This window comes from Hyla sarda, chromosome 12, assembly GCF_029499605.1.
Source record: "Hyla sarda isolate aHylSar1 chromosome 12, aHylSar1.hap1, whole genome shotgun sequence".
Taxonomy (NCBI): domain Eukaryota; kingdom Metazoa; phylum Chordata; class Amphibia; order Anura; family Hylidae; genus Hyla; species Hyla sarda.
The window spans coordinates 71214640-71239643 of record NC_079200.1 but is presented as its reverse complement, the minus strand read 5'-3'; the positions used below and the strand labels follow the sequence as shown (position 1 = coordinate 71239643).

The 25004-nt window shown below is 44.7% G+C and overlaps 1 protein-coding gene across 1 annotated transcript in view; it reads right to left on the bottom strand.

The window, feature by feature from the left end:
* Positions 1 to 10002, bottom strand: part of PSMF1 (proteasome inhibitor subunit 1) — a 19428-nt gene extending 9426 nt beyond the window's left edge. The window contains exon 1 of the mRNA XM_056549199.1: positions 9970 to 10002. Coding sequence (XP_056405174.1) covers positions 9970 to 9987 — 18 coding nt within the window. The 5' untranslated portion in view covers positions 9988 to 10002. The remainder of the gene's footprint in view (positions 1 to 9969) is intronic.
* Between the last annotated feature and the right edge of the window lie 15002 nt (positions 10003 to 25004).

Below are 25004 nucleotides of genomic sequence, written 5' to 3'. Positions count from 1 at the left end.
TAGAGGACATTACAGGGGAGGTATAAGAGAACTACAACTCCCAGCATATTCTTACTGTGATTATGGGATATCAGAGGACATTACAGGGGGAGGTATAAGAGAACTACAACTCCCAGCATATTCTTACTGTGATTATGGGATATCAGAGGACATTACAGGGGGAGGTATAAGAGAACTACAACTCCTAGCATATTCTTACTGTGATTATGGGATATCAGAGGACATTACAGGGGGAGGTATAAGAGAACTACAACTCCCAGCATATTCTCACTGTGATTATGGTATATTAGAGGATATTACAGGGGGAGGTATAAGAGAACTACAACTCCCAGCATATTCTCACTGTGATTATGGTATATCAGAGGATATTACAGGGGAGGTATAAGAGAACTACAACTCCCAGCATATTCTCACTGTGATTATGGGATATCAGAGGACATTACAGGGGGAGGTATAAGGGAACTACAACTCCCAGCATATCTCACTGTGATTATGGTATATTAGAGGATATTACAGGGGGAGGTATAAGAGAACTACAACTCCCAGCATATTCTCACTGTGATTATGGCATATCAGAAGATATTACAGGGGGAGGTATAAGAGAACTACAACTCCCAGCATATTCTCACTGTGATTATGGGATATCAGAGAACATTACAGGGGGAGGTATAAGAGAATTACAACTCTCAGCATATTCTCACTGTGATTATGGGATATCAGAGGACATTACAGGGGGAGGTATAAGGGAACTACAACTCCCAGCATATCTCACTGTGATTATGGTATATTAGAGGATATTACAGGGGGAGGTATAAGAGAACTACAACTCCCAGCATATTCTCACTGTGATTATGGCATATCAGAAGATATTACAGGGGGAGGTATAAGAGAACTACAACTCCCAGCATATTCTCACTGTGTTTATGGGATATCAGAGAACATTACAGGGGGAGGTATAAGAGAACTACAACTCCCAGCATATTCTCACTGTGATTATGGGATATCAGAGAACATTACAGGGGGAGGTATAAGAGAACTACAACTCCCAGCATATTCTCACTGTGATTATGGTATATTAGAGGATATTACAGGGGGAGGTATGAGAACTACAACTCCCAACATATTCTCACTGTGATTATGGTATATCAGAGGATATTACAGGGGGAGGTATAAGAGAACTACAACTCCCAGCATATTCTCACTGTGATTATGGGATATCAGAGGACATTACAGGGGGAGGTATAAGGGAACTACAACTCCCAGCATATTCTCACTGTGATTATGGTATATTAGAGGATATTACAGGGGGAGGTATAAGAGAACTACAACTCCCAGCATATTCTCACTGTGATTATGGTATATCAGAGGATATTACAGGGGAGGTATAAGAGAACTACAACTCCCAGCATATTCTCACTGTGATTATGGGATATCAGAGGATATTACAGGGGGAGGTATAAGAGGAGAGAACTACAACTCCCAGCATATTCTCACTGTGATTATGGTATATTAGAGGATATTACAGGGGGAGGTATAAGAACTACAACTCCCAGCATATTCTCACTGTGATTATGGTATATTAGAGGATATTACAGGGGAGGTATAAGAGAACTACAACTCCCAGCATATTCTCACTGTGATTATGGTATATCAGAGGATATTACAGGGGAGGTATAAGAGAACTACAACTCCCAGCATATTCTCACTGTGATTATGGTATATCAGAGGATATTACAGGGTAGGTATAAGAGAACTACAACTCCCAGCATATTCTCACTGTGATTATGGTATATCAGAGGATATTACAGGGGAGGTATAAGAGAACTACAACTCCCAGCATATTCTCACTGTGATTATGGTATATCAGAGGATATTACAGGGGAGGTATAAGAGGAGAGAACTACAACTCCCAGCATATTCTTACTGTGATTATGGTATAACAGAGGATATTACAGGGGAGGTATAAGAGGAGAGAACTACAACTCCCAGCATATTCTTACTGTGATTATGGTATAACAGAGGATATTACAGGGGAGGTATAAGAGGAGAGAACTACAACTCCCAGCATATTCTTACTGTGATTATGGTATAACAGAGGGTATTACAGGGGGAGGTATAAGAGAACTACAACTCCCAGCATATTCTCACTGTGATTATGGTATAACAGAGGGTATTACAGGGGGAGGTATAAGAGAACTACAACTCCCAGCATTTCTTTGCTATTATTATGGGATATCAGAGGACATTCAAAGAGGAGATTTAATTGGAGAGAACTACAACTCCCAGCATGTCCAGGTTGTTATGAGTTATCAGAGAATTATATGGAATGGGGAAGAACTTCCACTACATTCCTGCCTGTCCAGACTGTTATTATGTGTTATTAGAGAATATTATGGGGGTTGGGAATCTCAGCACGTCCAGGCCATTCATGGGATTACAGGGGAGAGATATAAAAGGAAATAACTACAACTCCCAGCATGTCTAGACTTCCTCTCTCACAGATTCTTACCAGTAGAAGGACATTGTTAATGTAAACATCTGGTGTGCTGAATAGTTTCTATAGCACTGCCCTGGTGTTATGTTACGTGCAGGCATTAGGGCCCTGTTTTTATATATTTTCTATTTACCGGTATGTTCTCCCCCCCCCCCCCCTTATCACAGATAATATTCTCTTCCCCCCCCCCCCCATCACAGATAATATTCTCTCCCCCCCATCACAGATAATGTTCTCTCCCCCCCATCACAGATAATATTCTCTCCCCCCATCACAGATAATGTTCTCTCCCCCCCATCACAGATAATGTTCTCTCCCCCCCATCACAGATAATGTTCTCTCCCCCCCATCACAGATAATGTTCTCCCCCATCACAGATAATGTTCTCTCCCCATCACAGATAATGTTCTCTCCCCCATCACAGATAATGTTCTCTCCCTCCATCACAGATAATGTTCTCTCCCTCATCACAGATAATGTTCTCTCCCCATCACAGATAATGTTCTCTCCCCATCACAGATAATGTTCTCTCCCCATCACAGATAATGTTCTCTCCCCATCACAGATAATGTTCTCTCCGCCCATAACAGATAATGTTCTCTCCCCCCCCCCCCATCACAGATAATATTCTCTCCCCATCACACATAATGTTCTCTTCTCCATCACAGATAATGTTCTCCCCCCATCACATAAAATGTTCTGTCCCATCACAGATAATGTTCTCTCCCCCATCACAGATAATGTTCTCTCCCCCATCACACATAATGTTCTCTCCCCATCACACATAATGTTCTCTTCTCCATCACAGATAATGTTCTCCCCCATCACAGATAATGTTCTCTCCTCCATCACAGATAATGTTCTCTCCCCCCCATCACAGATAATGTTCTCCCCCCCATCACAGATAATGTTCTCCCCCCATCACAGATAATGTTCTCTCCCCCATCACAGATAATGTTCTCTCCCCATCACAGATAATGTTCTCTCCCCCATCACAGATAATGTTCTCTCCCCATCACAGATAATGTTCTCTCCCCATCACAGATAATGTTCTCTCCCCATCACAGATAATGTTCTCTCCCCATCACAGATAATGTTCTCCCCCATCACAGATAATGTTCTCCCCCATCACAGATAATGTTCTCCCCCATCACAGATAATGTTCTCCCCCATCACAGATAATGTTCTCCCCCATCACAGATAATGTTCTCTCCCCATCACAGATAATGTTCTCTCCCCATCACAGATAATGTTCTCTCCCCATCGCAGATAATGTTCTCTCCCCCATCGCAGATAATGTTCTCTCCCCATCACAGATAATGTTCTCTCCCCATCACAGATAATGTTCTCTCCCCCATCACAGATAATGTTCTCTCCCCCATCACAGATAATGTTCTCTCCCCCATCACAGATAATGTTCTCTCCCCCATCACAGATAATGTTCTCCCCCATCACAGATAATGTTCTCCCCCATCACAGATAATGTTCTCCCCATCACAGATAATGTTCTCTCCCCATCACAGATAATGTTCTCTCCCCATCACAGATAATGTTCTCTCCCCATCACAGATAATGTTCTCCCCCATCACAGATAATGTTCTCCCCCATCACAGATAATGTTCTCCCCATCACAGATAATGTTCTCTCCCCCATCACAGATAATGCTCTCTCCCCCATCACAGATAATGTTCTCTCCCCCATCACAGATAATGTTATCCCCCATCACAGATAATGTTATCCCCCATCACAGATAATGTTCTCCCCCATCACAGATAATGTTCTCCCCATCACAGATAATGTTCTCTCCCCATCACAGATAATGTTCTCTCCCCATCACAGATAATGTTCTCTCCCCATCACAGATAATGTTCTCTCCCCCATCACAGATAATGTTCTCCCCCCCATCACAGATAATGTTCTCTCCCTCATCACAGATAATGTTCTCTCCCCGCATCACAGATAATGTTCTCCCCCCCCATCACAGATAATGTTCTCCCCCCCCATCACAGATAATGTTCTCTCCCCATCACAGATAATGTTCTCCCCCCCATCATAGATAATGTTCTCTCCCCCATCATAAATAATGTTCTCTCCCCCATCATAGATAATGTTCTCTCCCCCATCACAGATAATGTTCTCTCCTCCATCACAGATAATGTTCTCTCCTCCATCACAGATAATGTTCTCTCCTCCATCACAGATAATGTTCTCTCCTCCATCACAGATAATGTTCTCCCCATCACAGATAATGTTCTCCCCTTCACAGATAATGTTCTCTCCCCCATCATAGATAATGTTCTCTTTCCCATCACGGATAATGTTCTCTCCCCCAATACAAATAATGTTCTCTCCCCATCACAGATAATGTTCTCTCCCATCACAGATAATTTTCTCTCATCCCCACTGTGGATAAAGTTCCTTCCCCCAATACAGATAATGGCCCTCATTTACTTAGAAAATCGGGTTTTAAGTCTATGTTGCTTTCTTACCCAACTGCTTTTGTATTTATTATTATGTTGCATCCTGTTTGTCACACGTGGGTTTTGTTGGTTTTGGTTTCCAACTCCTCTGAGTTGTCGGGAAAAAATCCACAACAATTCAACAAATTCGGGGTGGAAACCTTTATAAATACGTGGGAAAGCTCAGAAATGTCGGGTTACGCCCCTTTTTCGGGGTTGGGAGAATACAAATCGGGTCCGTAGGGAAAAAATGTTGCATCGTGTCGCAGACTGGCGCACGATGTCTGCGACATGGCGCAAACAAAGATGCGACAAAAAAAAACGCCAAAACAAGTCGGGTTTAGAATAGTAAATGAGGGCCAACGTTTGGCTCTTTTCTGGCAGACTGGTTAAAAAAAAAAATGTTATCAAATTTTTCAGTGAAAACTCCACCAGACCACACACTGGACTTACATGCACTCTGAATAATCTGTACAGTGCCGCATCCCCAAGCCTAAACAAGAAGAAGTGATTCCATCTCCACAGAGTGGTTTAAAGCATTTTTCTTTTTGCATTCTGCCTGGGCTGCCACAATAATAAACAATAAAAATTACCTTCCGCTGCGCCCCCCAGTGGAATCAGTCTTACGTCTTCCGGCCCATGTCTTCTTCTGGCTTTGGGGGCCTGACATGTAACATGTAATCACCGGTCGCAGTGTTGTCCTGCCTTGGTCAATGATCGGCTTAGAGGTAGTGTCATGTATTGAGCCCAAGCACCAGGAGGAAGGCCAGGCCTGGGCCCGTTACATGACACTGCAGGCTATTACACCTATTTGGCTGGCGATTATCTCAGTGCAGTGTTACATGTCGGGCCCCAGAAGCCGTAAGAAGACCGGAGCCAGAGGACAGAAGACTGATTCCAGTGGCATTGGGGAAGTAAGATTAAGTTTATTATGTAAATTGCAGCAGCCTGGGCTGAATGCAAAAAGAAAAACAACCTCAAGATAGAAGGAGGGAGGCTGTCTGAGACAGGGAGGGTACAGCCTACATCTTACTGCACTGGGGAGAGGGAGCCATGCTGGGACCATAAATACTGGAAACTAGGAAGATGTGGAGGGACCAGGAATGAGATGGGGAACCATGCTGGGGACCAGGAATGAGATGGGGAACCATGCTGGGGTCCAGGAATGAGATGGGGAACCATGCTGGGGTCCAGGAATGAGATGGGGAACCATGCTGGGGACCAGGAATGAGAATGGAGAGCCATACTGGGGACCAGTAATGAGATGGGGAACCATGCTGGGGACCAGGAATGAGATGGGGAACCATGCTGGGGACCAGGAATGAGATGGGGAACCATGCTGGGGACCAGGAATGTAATGGAGAGACAAGTTGGGGAGCAGAAATGAGAATCGAGAGCCATGTAGTGGACCAGGAATAGGACGGAGAGCCAGGAATGTCATGGGGAGTCATGCTGTAGACTAAGAATCAGATGGGAAGCGATGTTTGGGACTAGGAGAAAGGGAAGTGATGCTGGGGACAGTCATTTGACACTTGATTAGAAAAAAAAAGTGTTTTTTTTTTGGCTTTCTCCTTACCTGGAGTTTTCCTCCATCAGACACGTTACCAGATTCTGTATATGTCTTTTTCTTTCAGAGGACCATGCCCATAAGACACATTTTTTGTACACATGTGGGTGGTCCGTGGTCGCCTCATTGTATTTGTGCAGATAAGTTATACGGTGTATTTTACTCCAGAGCTATAATTACAACACTACAGGTTTGTCCTCATAAGGATAAAAGTATGAAGAATAAAAGCGTTACTTTTAGTATGGTCATAGAACTGGTTTATAAGTAATAACAGGAAAGTTCCCATTTACTGGCAGTAAGCAGAGATCTTTAACCCCTTAATGGCTGTTACGCCTAGCGCTCCGGGTCCCCGCTCCTCCCCGGAGCGCGTACGGCGTCTCTCTCTCCGCTCTCTAGGGCGCGCGCGCGCCAGCTCCCTGAGACTTAAAGGGCCAGTGCACCAATGATTGGTGCCTGGCCCAATTAGCTTAATTGGCTTCCACCTGCTCCCTGGCTATATCTGATCTCCTCCCTTGCACTCCCTTGCCGGATCTTGTTGCCTTGTGCCAGTGAAAGCGTTTTGTGTGTCCAAAGCCTGTGTACCAGAACTTCTGCTATCCACCCTGACTACGAACCTTGCCGCCTGCCCCCGACCTTCTGCTACGTCCGACCTTGCTTCTGTCTACTCCCTTGTACCGTGCCTATCTTCAGCAGTCAGAGAGGTTGAGCCGTTGCTAGTGGATACGACCTGGTCACTACCGCCGCAGCAAGACCATCCCGCCTTGCGGCGGGCTCTGGTGAAAACCAGTAGTGACTTAGAACCGGTCCACTAGCACGGTCCACGCCAATCCCTCTCTGGCACAGAGGATCCACCTCCTGCCAGCCGGCATCGTGACAGTAGATCCGGCCATGGATCCCGCTGAGGTCCCTCTGCCTTATATCTCTGATATCACCACGGTGGTCGCCCAGCAATCCCGACAGATCGCCCATCTAACCCACCAGCTGTCGGAAGTGTCCACCATTGTGCAGCAACTTCAGTCGCAACTTCAGCAGCAATCATCTCCTCGCCCAGCTCCTGCACCCCTTCCGCAGCGAGTGGCCACTCCTAGCCTCCGCCTGTCCTTGCCGGACAAATTTAATGGGGACTCTAAGTTTTGCCGTGGCTTTCTTTCGCAATGTTCCCTGCACTTGGAGATGATGTCGGACCAGTTTCCTACTGAAAGGTCTAAGGTGGCTTTCGTAGTCAGCCTTCTGTCTGGAAAAGCCCTGTCATGGGCCACACCGCTCTGGGACCGCAATGACCCCGTCACTGCCTCTGTACACTCCTTCTTCTCGGAAATTCGAAGTGTCTTTGAGGAACCTGCCCGAGCCTCTTCTGCTGAGACTGCCCTGCTGAACCTGGTCCAGGGTAATTCTTCCGTTGGCGAGTACGCCATACAATTCCGTACTCTTGCTTCTGAACTATTCTGGAATAATGAGGCCCTCTGCGCGACCTTTAAAAAAGGCCTATCCAGCAACATTAAAGATGTTCTGGCCGCACGAGAAACTCCTGCTAACCTGCATGAACTCATTCATCTTGCCACTCGCATTGACATGCGTTTTTCTGAGAGGCATCAAGAGCTCCGCCAGGAAAAAGACTTAGATCTCTGGACACCTCTCCCACAGTCTCCATTGCAATCTGCGCCTAGGCCTCCCGCCGAGGAGGCCATGCAAGTGGATCGGTCTCGCCTGACCCTGGAAGAGAGGAATCGCCGTAAGGAAGAGAATCTTTGTCTGTACTGTGCCAGTACCGAACATTTTTTGGTGGATTGCCCTATCCGTCCTCCACGTCTGGGAAACGCACGCTCGCACCCAGCTCTCGTGGGTGTGGCGTCTCTTGATGCTAAGTCGGCTTCTCCACGTCTCACGGTGCCTGTACGGATTTCTCCTTCAGCCAGCTCTTCCCTCTCAGCCGTGGCCTGCCTGGACTCTGGTGCCTCTGGGAATTTTATTCGGGAGTCCTTGGTGAATAAATTCCGCATCCCGGTGACCCGTCTCGTCAAGCCACTCCACATTTCCGCGGTCAACGGAGCCAGGTTGGATTGCACCGTGCGTTACCGCACGGAGCCCCTCCTAATGTGCATCGGAACTCATCACGAAAAAATTGAGTTTTTGGTCCTCTCCAATTGCACTTCCGAAATTCTCCTTGGACTACCCTGGCTTCAACACCATTCCCCAACCCTGGATTGGTCCACAGGGGAGATCAAGAGCTGGGGTACCTCTTGCTTCAAGGACTGCCTTAAACCGGTCCCCAGTACTCCCTGCCGTGACCCTGTGGTTCCTCCTGTATCCGGTCTCCCTAAGGTCTTTATGGACTCTGCCTGCCTTAAGAAGTGCCTCTCCCCCCCTCCCAGTCCAGTCAGGCAAGCCTCGGTGCCTCCTCATGGCCCTCGTCCTGGTGTCACACTGTCCCGTGCCAGGCCTCGCCCTCTGCCCTCCCTCCCCATTCCCACTCCTGCTGTACTGCCTGCCGTTGAGGAATCCCTCCATCCTTTCCCGGTGTCCTCATCCCAGGGGAGGCAGTTACCGGACAAAGAGAAGGGGAGACCTAAGGGGGGGGGTACTGTTACGCCTAGCGCTCCGGGTCCCCGCTCCTCCCCGGAGCGCGTACGGCGTCTCTCTCTCTGCAGCGCCCCGGTCGGTCCCTCTGACCGGGAGCGCTGCACTGTCATGGCCGTCGGGGATGCGATTCGCACAGCGGGACGCGCCCGCTCGCGAATCGCATCCCAGGTCACTTACCCGTTCCCGTCCCCTGCTGTCATGTGCTGGCGCGCGCGGCTCCGCCCTCTAGGGCGCGCGCGCGCCAGCTCCCTGAGACTTAAAGGGCCAGTGCACCAATGATTGGTGCCTGGCCCAATTAGCTTAATTGGCTTCCACCTGCTCCCTGGCTATATCTGATCTCCTCCCTTGCACTCCCTTGCCGGATCTTGTTGCCTTGTGCCAGTGAAAGCGTTTTGTGTGTCCAAAGCCTGTGTACCAGAACTTCTGCTATCCACCCTGACTACGAACCTTGCCGCCTGCCCCCGACCTTCTGCTACGTCCGACCTTGCTTCTGTCTACTCCCTTGTACCGTGCCTATCTTCAGCAGTCAGAGAGGTTGAGCCGTTGCTAGTGGATACGACCTGGTCACTACCGCCGCAGCAAGACCATCCCGCCTTGCGGCGGGCTCTGGTGAAAACCAGTAGTGACTTAGAACCGGTCCACTAGCACGGTCCACGCCAATCCCTCTCTGGCACAGAGGATCCACCTCCTGCCAGCCGGCATCGTGACAATGGCCTGTGACATATCGTTATAAGTTATCGGCTATCGGCCTTAACCTCCACAGATTATCGCTATCGGCCCTAAAAAATTGATATCGCTCGATCCCTAATCAGTATGGTCTGTTACACATCTCTGTTTACAGAAAAGAAATAAAGCGGAACAGCACTTACCTCTTCCAGTAAAATCATCTGCGTCCATTTCTTATGGGCATGACAGAGTACACACAGTAGGCAGTGGTGCAGAGGCTCAACTAGTTCCCATCTTTGTAAAGTACCTATGTGAGTTGGAAGTATATAAAGGAGACTTATTCCTGTCAAGGACCATTGTTAGTTGGAGTTCTAAAAGTCCTTCTGCTGGACAGGAACTAGTTTTCTTACTGTGAGACATCTAGTCCCTATCCCTGTAAAGGACTTATGTGAGTTAGAGGTATAAGGTCCCTTAGAGGTAGAAGAAACTAGATTTCTTATTGTAAACTATCCAGTTATTATCTCTGTAAAGGACCTATGTGAGCTGAAGGTATATTGGTCTTTGGCTGGAAAGGAACTAGATTTCACACTGTGACCTTAAATGAACTGGTGCCAGAAAATTAAACAGATTTGTAAATTACTTCTATTAAAAAAATCTTAATCCTTCCAGTACTTTTTAGCAGCTGTTTGCTACAGAGGAAAATTTTTATTTTTGAATTTCTTTTTTGTGTTGTCCACGGTGCTCTCTGCTGACACCTCTGTCCGTGTCAGGAACTGTCCAGAGCAGGAGAAAATCCCCATAGCAAACCTATGCTGCTCTGGACAGTTCCTGAAACGGACAGAGCTGTCAGCAGAGAGCACTGTGGACAACACAAAAAAAAAAAATTAAAAAAGTAAAGAATTTCCTCTGTAGCATACAGCTGCTAAAAAGTACTGGAAGGATTAAGATTTTTTAATAGAAGTAATTTACAAATCTGTTTAACTTTCTGCCACCAGTTCATGTAAAAAATAAAAAAAAGTTTTCCACCGGAGTACCCCTTTAACAGGACACAGTCACTATGAAGCAGAAGGTCCTTCTGCTTGATATGAACTAGCTGTCTCATCAGTGTGAGTTAGATAGTTCCAATCGCTATACAGGACCTGACCACTATGGGGTAAAAAAAAGTCCTTTTACAGGATAGAAAATAGGTCCCTCACACTGAGCAAGCTCTTTATTAATAATAATATTTATAAATAAGGACCGCTTTCTACTGGCTAGAACCTAGTCCATGTTTGTGGATACAGCAGGCAACAGTTCCAGGAACAGTGTTGGCAGACCTGAGGAAATGGTTCCACGTGCAAAACTTGTTTTTGCCACCATATGTCACTAGACGACCCGGAGGACAGTTGCTGTTCTGTGTGTAATTTGCCACTAGATGCCGCTAGAGAGTTGAGTAACAGCCTACAGCAATGCTGCAAATCAATAGTGCTTCCCAGAAGGCATTGGGGGTGTTCATATTGAGCAGTCATGGGGACAGTAGTTGCTTGTCTTGCTACGTGTAGTCCTCTAAAATGCAGACTCTGCATACCTGAAATACTTCAAGACAATTACTAATAATACTCATGTGAAAATGAGAGGGTAGCTGTACAGATTAGGTTCATGATGTGCCAGACTTGCATGAGACACGGAAAGCAAACTACAAATACAACTATATATTGCATTACTAGATAAAAGACATTGATAATTCGTCTTTTACTAATATCTAAAAAGTATGTACTGGGTATTCCCATGACATAAGGCATTGAAGGAATACACAATCACTTTATGATCAGTAGTGGACTTACCTCTAGAACAGTGTTTCCCAACCAGGGTGCCTCCAGATGTTGAAAAACTACAACTCCCAGCATGCCTGGACAGCCTTTGGCTGTCCTGGCATGCTGGGAGTTGTAGTTTTACAACACCTGGAGGCACCCTGGTTGGGAAACACTGCTCTAGGAAGTGTATGATGGTTGTAATGTTTAAAGGGGGTGACTTTTACTTTTAGCTGCTGAGGAAAGGTCCTACGGAGGACTTTAAACACGTCCAGCTTTCCCTTCTAAGTGCCACTCCTTACAGCCAATATCCCAGAGGCAGAACCTTTCAATTTTCGGCGCATCAAACCTATGCGCAATGCTCCAGCCCCGAGGATACGCCGCACCGGGCTAATTATCAAGCCGTTACAAGGATCGGATCCTCTACAATTTGCTGTATCTTCTGAGACAAGCCGTGTCTCTAACATAGTTACATAGTTAGTATGGTTGAAAAAAGACATACGTCCATCAAGTCCAACCAGGGGATTGAAGGGAAGGATGTAAGGGGATAAGGGAAAGGGATGTAAACATGCGACCATCAACTGTACCAAGCCGGGACCACCTGCGCCACATCAGGTACTATGTATACTGCTATGCTGTACTTTTGAAGCGCTGCAGTCCCCTGTTTATTTGCCCACCAAAACCCACTGCATATTTTGAGACCGCAAAATCTCTAGCAGCAGGTGTTTAATTCGAGAGAACTAAGCCCTTTAAACAATTGTATGCATACATAGTATCACTTGTCTAGCAACATTGTATCCTCCCTATAAGCTCACTTCAGACATCGCTGCATATCGTTGAGACTGCCCAGTCTCTAGCAGCGGGCTCTTTGCTCAAAGAGCCAGAACTTATACATCGGATTACAAACAATTCACATACAAGGGGATTCATTTGAACAAAACTACTAAGAGATTGATATGCACTTTATTTTCACGGTACCCACCATCTGAACTATTAGATCAATTTCTCAAGAATATCTCTATTTTTTCGGCTGGCTTATTGGACACTGTGGATTATTTTGACTGATTTATCGGACACTGTGAATTTTTATTGTGTATTTGCCGACCCACAAGGGCCCTGTGAGGTTCGACACACACTTTAACTATCATATATATTTTATTATAATAAACATATCATCATCCAATATTCATTTTTTATAGATTTGTAAATTACTTCAATTAAAAAAAACTTTATCCTTCCAGTACTTTTTAGCAGCTGTATGCTACAAAGGAAATTTTTTGCTTTTTGAATTTCTTTTTTGTCTTGACCACAGTGCTCTCTGCTGACATCTGATGCCCATATCAGGAACTGTCCAGAGCAGGAGAAAATCCTCATAGCAAACCTATGCTGCTCTGGACAGTTCCTGACAATGACAGAGGTGTCAGCAGAGAGCACTGTGGACAATACAAAAAGGAAATTCAAAAAGCAAAATTTCCTCTGTAGCATACAGCTGCTAATAAATACTGGAAGGATAAAGATTTTTAAATAGAAGCAATTTACAAATCTGTTTAACTTTCTGGCACCAGTTAATTTAAAAGTTTTCCACCGGAGAACCCCTTTAACTCCTCGGGGACAGAGCCCATTATAACCCTAAGGATGGGAGAATTTTTTTGCAAATCTGACCTCTATCACTTAATGTATTAACCCCTTAATGATGAAGGACGTATATTTACGTCCTCCACCGACTCCCGTGATATGCCGCAGGGTCACCCGGTGTCCCCGTGGCATATCGGGTCGGTCCCGGCGGCTATCAACGGACGGGACCCGCGGCTAATACAGGACATCACCGATCGCGGTGATGCCCTGTATTAACCCTTCAGACGCGGCGATCAAAGCTGACCGCCACGTCTAAAGTGAAAGTGGCCCGGCTGCTCAGGCGGGCTGTTCGGGACCGCCGCAGTGAAATCGCGGCGTCCCGAACAGCTTACAGGACACCGGGAGGGACCTTACCTGCCTCCTCGGTGTCCGATCGATGAATGACTGCTCCGTGCCTGAGATCCAGGCAGGAGCAGTCAAGCACCGATAACACTGATCACAGGCGTGTTAATACACACCAGTGATCAGCATAGGAGATCAGTGTGTGCAGTGTTATAGGTCCCTATGGGACCTATAACACTGCAAAAAAAAGTGTTAATAAAGGTCATTTAACCCCTTCCCTAATAAAAGTTTGAATCACCCCCTTTTCCCATAAAAAATAAAGGTGTAAATAAAAATAAACTTATGTGGTGTCGCCGCATGCGTAAATGTCCGAACTATAAAAATATATTGTTAATTAAACCGCACGGTCAATGGCGTACACGCAAAAAAATGCAAAAGTCCAAAAAAGCGTATTTTTGGTCACTTTTTATACCATTAAAAAATGAATAAAAAGTGATCAAAAAGTCCGATCAAAACAAAAATGATACTGATAAAAACTTCAGATCACGGCGCAAACAATGAGTCCTCATACCGCCCTGTCCGTGGAAAAATAAAAAAGTTATAGGGGTCAGAAGATGACATTTTTAAACGTATACATTTTCCTGCATGTAGTTATGATTTTTTCCAGAAGTAATACAAAATCAAACCTATATAAGTAGGGTATCATTTTAACCGTATGGACCTACAGAATAATGATAAGGTGTAATTTGTAACGAAATATGCACTGCGTAGAAACGGAAGCCCCCAAAATGTACAAAATGGCGTTTTTCTTCGATTTTGTCGCACAATGATTTTTTTTTTCGTTTCCCCGTGAATGTTTGGGTAAAATGACTAATGTCACTGCAAAGTAGAATTGGTGACACAAAAAATAAGCCATTATATGGATTTTTAGGTGGAAAATTGAAAGGGTTATGATTTTTAAAAGGTAAGGAGGAAAAAACGAAAGTGCAAAAACTGAAAAACCCTGCGTCCTTAAGGGGTTAATAACTCTGGGATGCTTTTACTTATAAATTTGATTCTGACCTTGGTTTCTCATGACATATTCTACTCTTTGTTAGTGGTAAATTTACGTCGATACTTGCATCATTTCTTGGTAAAAAAATGTTTCCAAAATTTCATTAGCATTTTTCTAACTTTGAAGCTCTCTGCTTGTAAGGACAATGGACATCCCAAATAAATTATATATTGATTCACATATACAATATGTCTACTTTATGTTTGCATCAGAAAGTTGACATGTTTTTACTTTTTGAAGACATCAGAGGGCTTCAAAGTATAGCAACAATTTCCCACGAAAATTTCAAAATCAGAATTTTTCAGGGACCAGTTAAGTTTAGAAATGAATTTGAGGGTCTTTATGTTGGAAATCCCCTATAATGGACCCCATTATAAAAACTGCACCCCTCAAAGTATTCAAAATGACATTCAAAAAGTTTGTTAACCCTTTAGGTGTTTCACAGGAATAGCAGCAAAATGGCGGAGAAAAATAAAAATCTCCCTTTTTTTACACTAAAATGTTATTGTAGCCCCATTTTTTTTTTCATTTTTACAAGGGGTAAAAGGTAAAAAGGCCCCCCAAAACTTGTAATTAATTTTCTCTCGAGTAAGGAAATACCTCATATGTGGATGTAAAGTGCTCTGTGGGTGCACTAGAGGGCTCAGAAGAGAAGGAGCGACAGTGGGATTTTGGAGAGCAAATTTTGCTGAAATGGTTTTTGGGGAGCATGTCGCATTTAAGAAGCACCCATGATGCCAGAACAGTAACCCCCCCCCCCCCACATGGCATACTATTTTGGAAACTACACACCTCAAGGAACATAACAAGGGGAACAGTGAGCCTTAACACCACACAGGTGATTGACGAACTTTCGTTAAAAAGGGACATGAAAATGAAAAATTTTATTTTTAACACTAAAATGCCGATGTTACCACAAACTTTTCATTTTCACAAGGAGTAATAGGAGAAAATGTCCCTCAAAATTTGTAACCCTATTTCTCTCGAGTAAGGAAATACCTCATATGTCGATGTAAAGTGATCTGCTGGTGCACTAGAGGGCTCAGAAGGGAAGGAGCGACATTTGGCTTTTGGAAAGCGAATTTTGCCGAAATGGTTTTTGGGGGGGCATGTTGCATTTAGGAAGCCCCTTTCGTGCCAGAACAGTATCAAATTCTTATTACATTCTGTGAGGGTTGTAGTTTCCAAAATGGGGTCACATGTGGGGGGTCCACTGTTCCGGCACCATGGGTGCTTTGTAAATGCACATGGCCTTCAATTCCAGCCTAATTCTCTCTTCAAAAGCCTAATGGTGCTTCTTCTATTCTGAGCATTGTAGTTCACCCGCATCCACATATGGGGTATTTCCATACTCAGGAAAAATGGGGTTACAAATTTTGGGAGGCTTTTTTCCTATTACCTCTTGTGAAAATGAAAAATTTGGGGTAACACCAGCATTTCAGGGAAGAAAAAAAACACATTTTTAATTTTCATGTCCAACTTTAACGAAAATTTGTCAAAGACCTGTGGCTTGTTAAGACTCACTATACCTCTTGTTACGTTTCGTGAGGGGTGTGGTTTCCAAAAAGTGGGTGTTTTTATTTTTTTTTGCATTTATATCAGAACCGCTGTTATTACCAGCCACCTCTGTGCAAATCACCATCAAATGTACATGGCGCTCTCTCACTCCTGAGCCATGTAGTTCATCCGCAGAGCATTTTATGCCCACATATGGGGTATTGCCGAACTCGGAAGAAATTGCATTAGAAATTTTGGGGGTCTTTTTCTTCTTTTAACTCTTGTGAAAATGAAGTATGGGACAACACAGGATGTTAGTGTAAAATGTTTTATTTTTTTTACACTAACAGGCTGGTGTAGCCCCCAACTTTACCTTTTCATAAGGGGTAAACAGAGAAAAAGCCCCCCAAAATTTGTAACACAGTTTCTCCTGAGTACGGAAATACCCCCTTTGTGGCACTAAACTGTTGCCTTGAAATGCAACAGGGCTCTGAAGTGAGTGAGCACCATGCACATTTGAGGCCTAAACAAGGAATTTGCAATAGGGGCAAACCCAGATACAAGGATGGGGCTTGTCTCCACCAAAACCCTACAGCAGTGTTTCCCAAACAGGGTGCCTCCAGCTGTTGCAAGATTCCCAGCCTGACAGGACAGTCTATGACTGTCCGGCAATACTGGGAGTTGTAGTTTTGCAACAGCTGCAGGCACACTGGTGGGGAACCACTGAGTTAGGAAACGGACTCTGGCTCAGTGATTCCAACCCGTGTACCTCCAGCTGTTGCAAAACTACAACTCCCATCATGTACGGTCTGTCAGTGCATTCTGGGAGTTGTAGTTTTGCAACAGCTGGTGGCACAAGGGTTGTAATCACTGAGTTAGGAAACAGACTCTAGCTCAGTGTTTCCCAACCGGTGTGCCTCCAGCTGTTGCAAAACTACAATTCCCAGCATGCCCAGACAGTCAGGGATGCTACGCATGTAGTTCTGCAATTCTGGCCCTTCAGAACTACAACTCCCAGCATGCGTGGACAGTCAGGGCATGCTAGGAGTCATAGTTATGCAACAACTGGGGAAGAACAATTTGGAGACCGCTAAGTAGTGGTCTCCAACTGTAGCCCTCCAGATGTTGCTAAACTACAACTCCAAGCATGCCCAGACTGTCCAGGCATGCTGGGAGTTGTAGTTCTGCAACATATGAAGGACCAGCTATTGCAGAACTACACGCCCAGCATCCCAGACTGTCCAGGCATGCTGGGAGTTGTAGTTCTGCAACATATGAAGGGCCAGATTTTGCAGAACTACACGGCCAGCATCCCTGACTGTCTGGGCATGCTGGGAATTGAAGTTTTGCAACATCCGGAGGGCTACAGTTTGGAGACCACAGTATAGTGGTCTCCAAACTGTGCCACTACAGATATTGCAAAACTACAACTCCCAGCATGCCCAGACAGTCAGTGCATGCTGAAAGTTGTAGTTTTTCAACATCTGGAGGACCACAGTTTAGAGACCACTACACATGCTGGGAGTTGTAGTTTGGCAACTCCTAGATGGCAGCAGTAAAGATCACTCTACGGCGATCTTTACTGCTACCTTCACCGCTGCTCCGCCGCCTGCTTACTGCTGCCGATTCCACCGCTGGTCCTGCCGATGGTCACCGTTTCCCCAGGTACCCGCCGCCATCTCCCCCCCTGCTCTGCCTGACATCCAGGGGCGGGCAGAGCGGGGATTTCACCTTTAACCCCCCCCACCCCCGCCCCCCAACTGCCATTAGTCAGTTAGTCCACAAATCCAATCCATGGAGACCGCCCCTCTGCTGCTGCTGAGGACATCTTGGTGCAGATACCACAAGACATATCACAAACCTATGGGGTCGAGGCCTCAACAGGTCAGAGCATAGATCAGTGTTTCCCAACCAGGGTGCCTCCAGCTGTTGAAAAACTACAACTCCCAGCATGCCCGGACAGCCTTTGGCACTCTGGTTAGGAAACACCGGCATAGATGGATTCAATGTTACGGCTGATCAGTGTTTGTTTAACCTAAAAACAAAATAATAATGGTTAAAATTTATGTAAATCTTGGGGGGTCTTTCAATGTAATTCATCAATGGATTATACTTTCCTCTTTAGATGTTGCGAATGGTTATTCTTCCAGGGTCATGCCTTTACGCCCTGTAGAAACAGTGTAAAAGTCTTCCCAGGGTATGCTGATGCTTCATACAACTTAGGAGACAAAAGGCTGAAATCATGACTGTAAAAATGGAAGCTGTCTGCTAGGCACAGATGGAAGCAGGATTAGTGACATATATAATCCTAATAAAGAGGAACTTTCTCCCAGTAATTAAAGACTGCAATATTATGTGTCCTTATTGGACTCGGACAGTAAATATGTCATTTGGCAACTGTCCAAGCATTTAGAAGGCATTTCTGTATTAGCGGGTCATACATATGCTTGACCGTCAAAGGTTACATTAGATGACAGAAGTATGGGCCACGCCAGGGAAACAGCGAAGCCTTAGGCTAGGTTCACACTACGGAATGTCCGCCTGCAATTGCACCCAGGGATTCCGCTTACTAAAATGTATAGTGTAGTGAATGGGTTTCCGTTCACAAATTCACACTTCGGAATTTGTGAAGCGGAATTTGTGAACGGAAAATCCACTTGGAAATTTCCGCCTGAAAAATGAGCACCGCGGAACACATTGCAGTCTATTGGAGACTGCAGTGTCCGTACGGTCCTAGCACCGACTGATTCAGTCGGCGCTGGCCGCACTCTGAATCTCCGGGTGTAAAATTTTATGCTCGGAGATTCCACAGTGTGAACTAGGGCTGCATGATATATCGCAAAAGCAATCTAATCGAGATTTTTGCGATATGGCCCCCCAGGGAAAACATGCGATTATCTGCTCGGGCTGGCTCCCGTGGTGGGGTCGGCCAAAGCAGGTAAAAACTAATTTAAATACTAAAAGTCAGTGTTTCCCAACCAGGGGGCCTCCAGTTGTTGCAAAACTACAACAAAGGCTGTCCGGGCATGCTGGGAGTAGTAGTTTCACAAAAGCGGGAGGCACCCTGCTAGAAAAACACTGAGCTAAGGGCGCAGGGAGAAAAATAAAAAACCTTCTGCTCACCCAGTCCCGGTCCCTGCAGATTCATCTCTGTGCGCTCCGGAGTTTCCTCTCTCCTTAGTACAGTAGGACCTTTCCCTTTTCAGCCAATCACTGGCCGCAGTGGTGTCACGTGTCAAGCCAGTGATTGGCTGATGGGGAAAGGTCTTGTACTGCAGCAATACACTAGGTTTCCCGTGTCCTGCGGAAGATTTGAAAACTGACCGGGAAACCCAGTGTATTGCTGCAGTACAAGAATGTGACAGGAGGGGGGGGGGGGGGGGTGTGACAAGGGGGAGATGTGAAAAAGGCGGTGGGCATAAAATGGTTAGGTGAATGTGAAATGGAGGCGTTTGGACATGAAATGGGGGGGGGGGGGGATTTCACCATTTATTTTTTTATTATATCGCATTGCATATTGCAATATTTAGGCCCAGAATCTCAATCGCACATTTTTCCCATATCGTGCAGCCCTAGTGTTAACCTAGCCTTACTGTCACAGATTTTATATTATATATATATATATATATATATATATATATATACAGCAATATTTGCAGCACTAATTATCAGACTTTGAAGTATGTGGTGCCAGCTCTGAAAAGACCTGATCAAAGTCCATCCATGATGTAGAGACCAAACAAGAGCACAGCACTCCAAATGAAAGTGATTTATTTTCTCATGTAGGCGTTACAACGTTTCAGCTCCTGCTGGAGCCATTTTCAAGCATAGTGATACACACAAATAAGAGGGTTTTATACCCAAACAACTCATTAACCCCTTAAGAACCAAGCCCATTTTCACTTTAAAGGGGTACTCCTGTGGAAAACTTTTGTATGTTTTTTAATCAACTGGTGCCAGAAAGTTAAACAGATTTGTAAATGACTTCTATTAAAAAATCTTAATCCTTCTAGTACTTATTAGATGCTGAATACTACAGAGGAAATTATTTTCTTTTTGGAACACAGAGCTCTCTGCTGACATCATGACCACAGTGCTCTCTGCTGACATCTCTCTCCAGAGCAGCATATGTTTGCTATGGGGATTTTCTTCTACTCTGGACAGTTCTTAAAATGGACAGAGATGTCAGGAGAGAGCACTGTGGTCATGATGTCAGCAGAGAGCTGTGTTCCAAAAAGAAAAGAATTTCCTCTGTAGTATTCAGCAGCTAATAAGTACTAGAAGGATTAAGATTTTTTAATAGAAGTAATTTAAAAATCTGTTTAACCAGTTGATTAAAAAAAAAAAGTTTTCCACCGGAGTACCGAACCAGAGCATTTTTTACACATCTGACCACTGTCACTTTAAGCATTAATAACTCTGGAATGCTTTTACTTATTAATTTGATTCAGAGATAGTTTTTTCGGGACATATTCTACTTTAATTTAGTGGTCAATTTTCGTTGATACTTGCATCACCAATTCAACAATTTCATGAAAAATTTGAATATTTTGCATTTTTCTAACTTTGAAGCTCTCTGCTTGTAAGGAAAATAGACATAACAAATAAATTATATATTGATTCACATATACAATATGTCTACTTTATGTTGGCATCATAAAGTTGACATGTTTTTACTTTTGGAAGACATCAGAGGGCTTCAAAGTTCAGAAGCAATTTTCCAATTTTTCACAACCTTTTCAAAATCGGAATTTTTCAGGGACCAGTTCAGCTTTGAAGTGGATTTGAGGAGCCTTTATATTAGAAATATCCCATAAATGACCCCATTATAGAAACTGCACCCCTCAAAGTATTCAAAATGATATTCAGAAAGTTTGCTAACCCTTTAGGTGTTTTACAGGAATAGCAGCAAAGTGAAGGAGAAAATTTAAAATCTTAATTTTTTACACTCTCATGTTCTTCTAGACCCAGTTTTTGAATTTTTACAAGGGATAAAATGAGAAAAGCCCCCCCAAATGTGTAACCCATTTTCTCTCGAGTAAGGAAATACCTCATATGTGGATGTAAATTGCTCTGTGGGTGCAGTAGAGGGCTCAGAAGGGAAGGACAATGGGATTTTGGAGAGTGGGTTTTTCTGAAAAGTTTTTTGTGGGGGCATGTCACATTTAGGAAGCCCCTATGGTGCCAGAACAGCAAAAAAAAAAAAAAAAAAAAAAAAAAAAAACACATGGCATACTATTTTGGAAACTTCACCCCTCAAGAAATGTAACAAAGGGTACAGTGAGCCTTAACCTCCCCACAGGTGTTTGATGACTTTTCGTTAAAGTCGGTTGTGTAAATGAATTTTTTTTCACTAAAATGCTGGTTTTCCCCCAAATTTGACATTTTTACAAGGGGTGATATGAGAAAATGCCCCCCCCCCCAAATTTGTAACCCCATCTCTTCTGAGTATGGAAATACCCCATGTGTGGACATCAAGTGCTCTGCTGGTGCACTACAATGCTCAGAAGAGAAGGAGTCACATTTTGGGGGGAAAGTCACATTTAGGCAGCTCCTATGGTGCCAGAACAGGGAAAAAATAAATAAAAAGCACATGGTATACTATTTTGGAAACTACACCCCTTAAGGAACGTAACAAGGGGTACAGCGAGCCTTAACACCCCACAGGTGTTTGACCAATTTCCGCTAAATTTGGACGTGAAAATTAAAAATTTAATTTTTTTCACTAAAATGCTGGCGTTGCCCCAAATTTTTCATTTCCACAAGGGGTAATAGGAGAAAAAGCCTCCTAAAATTTGTAACCCCATTTCTTCTGAGTAAATAAATACCACATATGGGGATGTAAAGTGCTCTGCGGGCGAACTACAATGCTAAGAAGAGAAGGAGTGCCATTCATCTTTTGAAGAGATAGTTTGGTTGGAATAGAAGTTGGGGGCCATGTGCGTTTACAAAGTCCCCCGTGGTGCCAGAACAGTAGACACCCCCCACATGTGACCCCATTTTGGAAACTACACGCCTTACAGAATTTAATAAGGGGTGCAGTGAGCATTTACACCCCACTGGCGTTTAACAGATCTTTGGAACAGTGGGCTGTGCAAATTAAATTTTTCATTTTCACGGACCACTATTCCAAAAATCTGTCAGACACCTGTTGGGTGTAAATGCTCACTGCACCACTTATTACATTCCGTGAGGGATGTAGTTTCCAAAATGGGGTCACATGTGGGGGGTCAACTGTTCTGGCACCATGGGGGCTTTGTAAACACACATGGCCTTCAATTTCGGACACATTCTCTCTCTTAAAGCCCAATGGCGCTCCTTCTCTTCTGAGCATTGTAGTTCGCCTGCAGAGCACTTTACATCCACATCCAAATTTAACGAAAATTTGTCAAACACCTGTGGGGTGTTAAGGCTCACTATACCCCTTGTTATGTTCCGTGAGGGGTGTAGTTTCCATAATGGGGTCACGTGGGTATTTACTGTTTTGCGTTTATGTCAGAACCTCTGTAAAATCAACCACACCTGTGCAAATCACCAATTTAGACCTAAAATGTACATGGTGCACTCTCACTCATGAGCCATGTTGTGCGCCCGCAGAGCACTTTGCGTCCACATATGGGGTATTTCTGTACTCAGGAGAAATCGTGTTACAAATTTTTGGGGTCTTTTTTTCCTTTTACCCCTTGTGAAAAATAAAAGTATGAGGCAGCACCAGCATGTTAGTGTAAAAAATTAAAAAAGATTTACACTAACATGCTGGTGTAGACCCCAACTTTACCTTTTCATAAGGGGTAAAAGGAGAAAAAGCCCCACAAAATTTGTAACACAATTTCTGAGTATGGGAAAACCCCATATGTGGCACTAAACTGTTGCCTTGAAATACAACAGGGTTACAAAAGCGAGAGAGCGCCATACGCATTTCAGGACTAAATTGGGGATTGGGTGTTTCCCAAACAGGGTGTCTCCAGCTGTTGCAAAACTCCCAGCATGCCTTGACAGTCAGTGGCTGTCCGGCAATACTGGGAGTTGTTGTTTTTCAACAGCTGGAGGCTCCATTTTGGAAACAGTGGCGTACAAGACGGTTTTTATTTTTATTGGGGGGGGGGTGACTTTGTAAGGGTGTGTATATGGAGTGTTTTACTTTTTATTTTGTGTAGGTGTAGTGTAGTGTAATGTTTTTACGGTACATTCATACGGGCGGGCGGGCGTTTACAGCGAGTTTCCCTTTGGGAGTGTGAGCTGCAGCGGAAAATTTGCCACATCTCAAACTTGCAGCAGAAAACTCGCTGTAAACCCCCGCCTGTACTTCATCTGTTGCAAAACTACAACTGCCAGCATGCACTGACAGACCATACATGCTTGGAGTTGTAGTTATGCAACAGCTGGAGGCACATTGGTTGCAAAACCCTGTAACTTAAATCACTGTAACTTAACTTATCTCAGTGTTTCACAGCCAGTGTGCCTCCAGCTGTTGCAAAACTATAACTCCCAGCATGTACAGTTTATCAGTGCATGCTAGGAGTTGTAGTTTGCAACACCTGGAGGCGCACTGGTTGCGAAACACTGAGTTAGGTAGCAAACTCTAGCTTAACTTAACTCAGTGTTTCGCAACCAGTGTGCCTTAAGCTGTTGCAAAACTACAACTCTTAGCATGCACTTACAGCCGGAGGGCATGCTGGTAGTTATGCAACAGCTGGAGGCACACTACTGGAACTTCCAGCATGCCCTTTAGTAGTTTGTGCATGCTGGGGGTTGTAGTTATGCAATTGCTTGAGGCACACTTTTTCATATGCAATAGATGGAGGCACATTTTTTTCTACCTACAACCCCCAGCAAGCACTAACTACCAAAGGGCATGCTTGGAGTTGTAGTAGTGCCTTCTGCTGTTGCATAACAACAATTCCCAGCATGCCCTTTTGTGCATGCTGAGAGTTGTTGCTAAGCAACAGCAGGAGGCCAGCCTTACCTCCTGCTGCTGCGCACACACCGGTTCCTCCTGCCACTGCCGCCACTGTTTCCGCTCCAGGGGCCCCGATCCCACCGCAGATGCCGGGGTCCCCCAGTCCAGGTACACACTCCCGGCACCTGCTTTCGCCCTCTGGAATAGGGGTCGAGCAGGTGCCGTTAGCAGGCATCCTGGTCCATTAACGGCTGACGAATCAGGTCGATCGTGAGGTGGCACCAGTGCCACCTCACCCCTGCTGCTATAGGGTGATAGGTGCCGTGTCGGACGGCACCTATCACCCTTTTTTTCCGGGTCACCTGGACCCGATTGACCCGGAATCGCCGCAAATCGCCGATCTGACCTCCCCAGGAGTTTTCACGGGGTGCCTGCTTAACGATTTCAGCAGGCATCCTGGTCCCTGCCACAGGTACGCCCTTGGTCCTTAAGTACCAGGACATCAGGGCGTATCCATACGCCCGTGGTCCTTAAGGAGTTAAAGGGGAACTCAACCGGTGCCAAAAAGTTAAACAGATTTGTAAATTACTTCTATTAAAAAATCTTAATCCTTCCAGTACCTGTTAGCTGCTGTTATGATCCACAGGAAGTTATTTTCTTTTTGATTTTCCTTTCTTTCTGTCTGACCACAGTGCTCTCTGCTGACACCTCTGTCCATTTTAGGAACTGTCCAGTGTAGGAGCAAATCCCCATAGAAAACCTATCCTGCTCTGGACAGTTCCTAAAATGGACAGAGGTGTCAGCAGAGAGCACTGTGGTCAGACAGAAATGAAAATTCTAAAAAAAAAAAAGAACTTCCTATAGATCATAACAGCAAGTACTGGAAGTATTAAGATTTTTTATTAGAAAATAATTTACAAATCTGTTAAACTTTCTGGCACCAGTTGTTTAAAAAAAAAATGTTTTCTAGTGGAGTACCCCTTTAAGTGCTAATCCACTCCACATTACCTCAATCTACATCACGTGACTCTGCAAGTCACATGATCCATCTCCCGGCAACTACCAATGCTATAACCACGG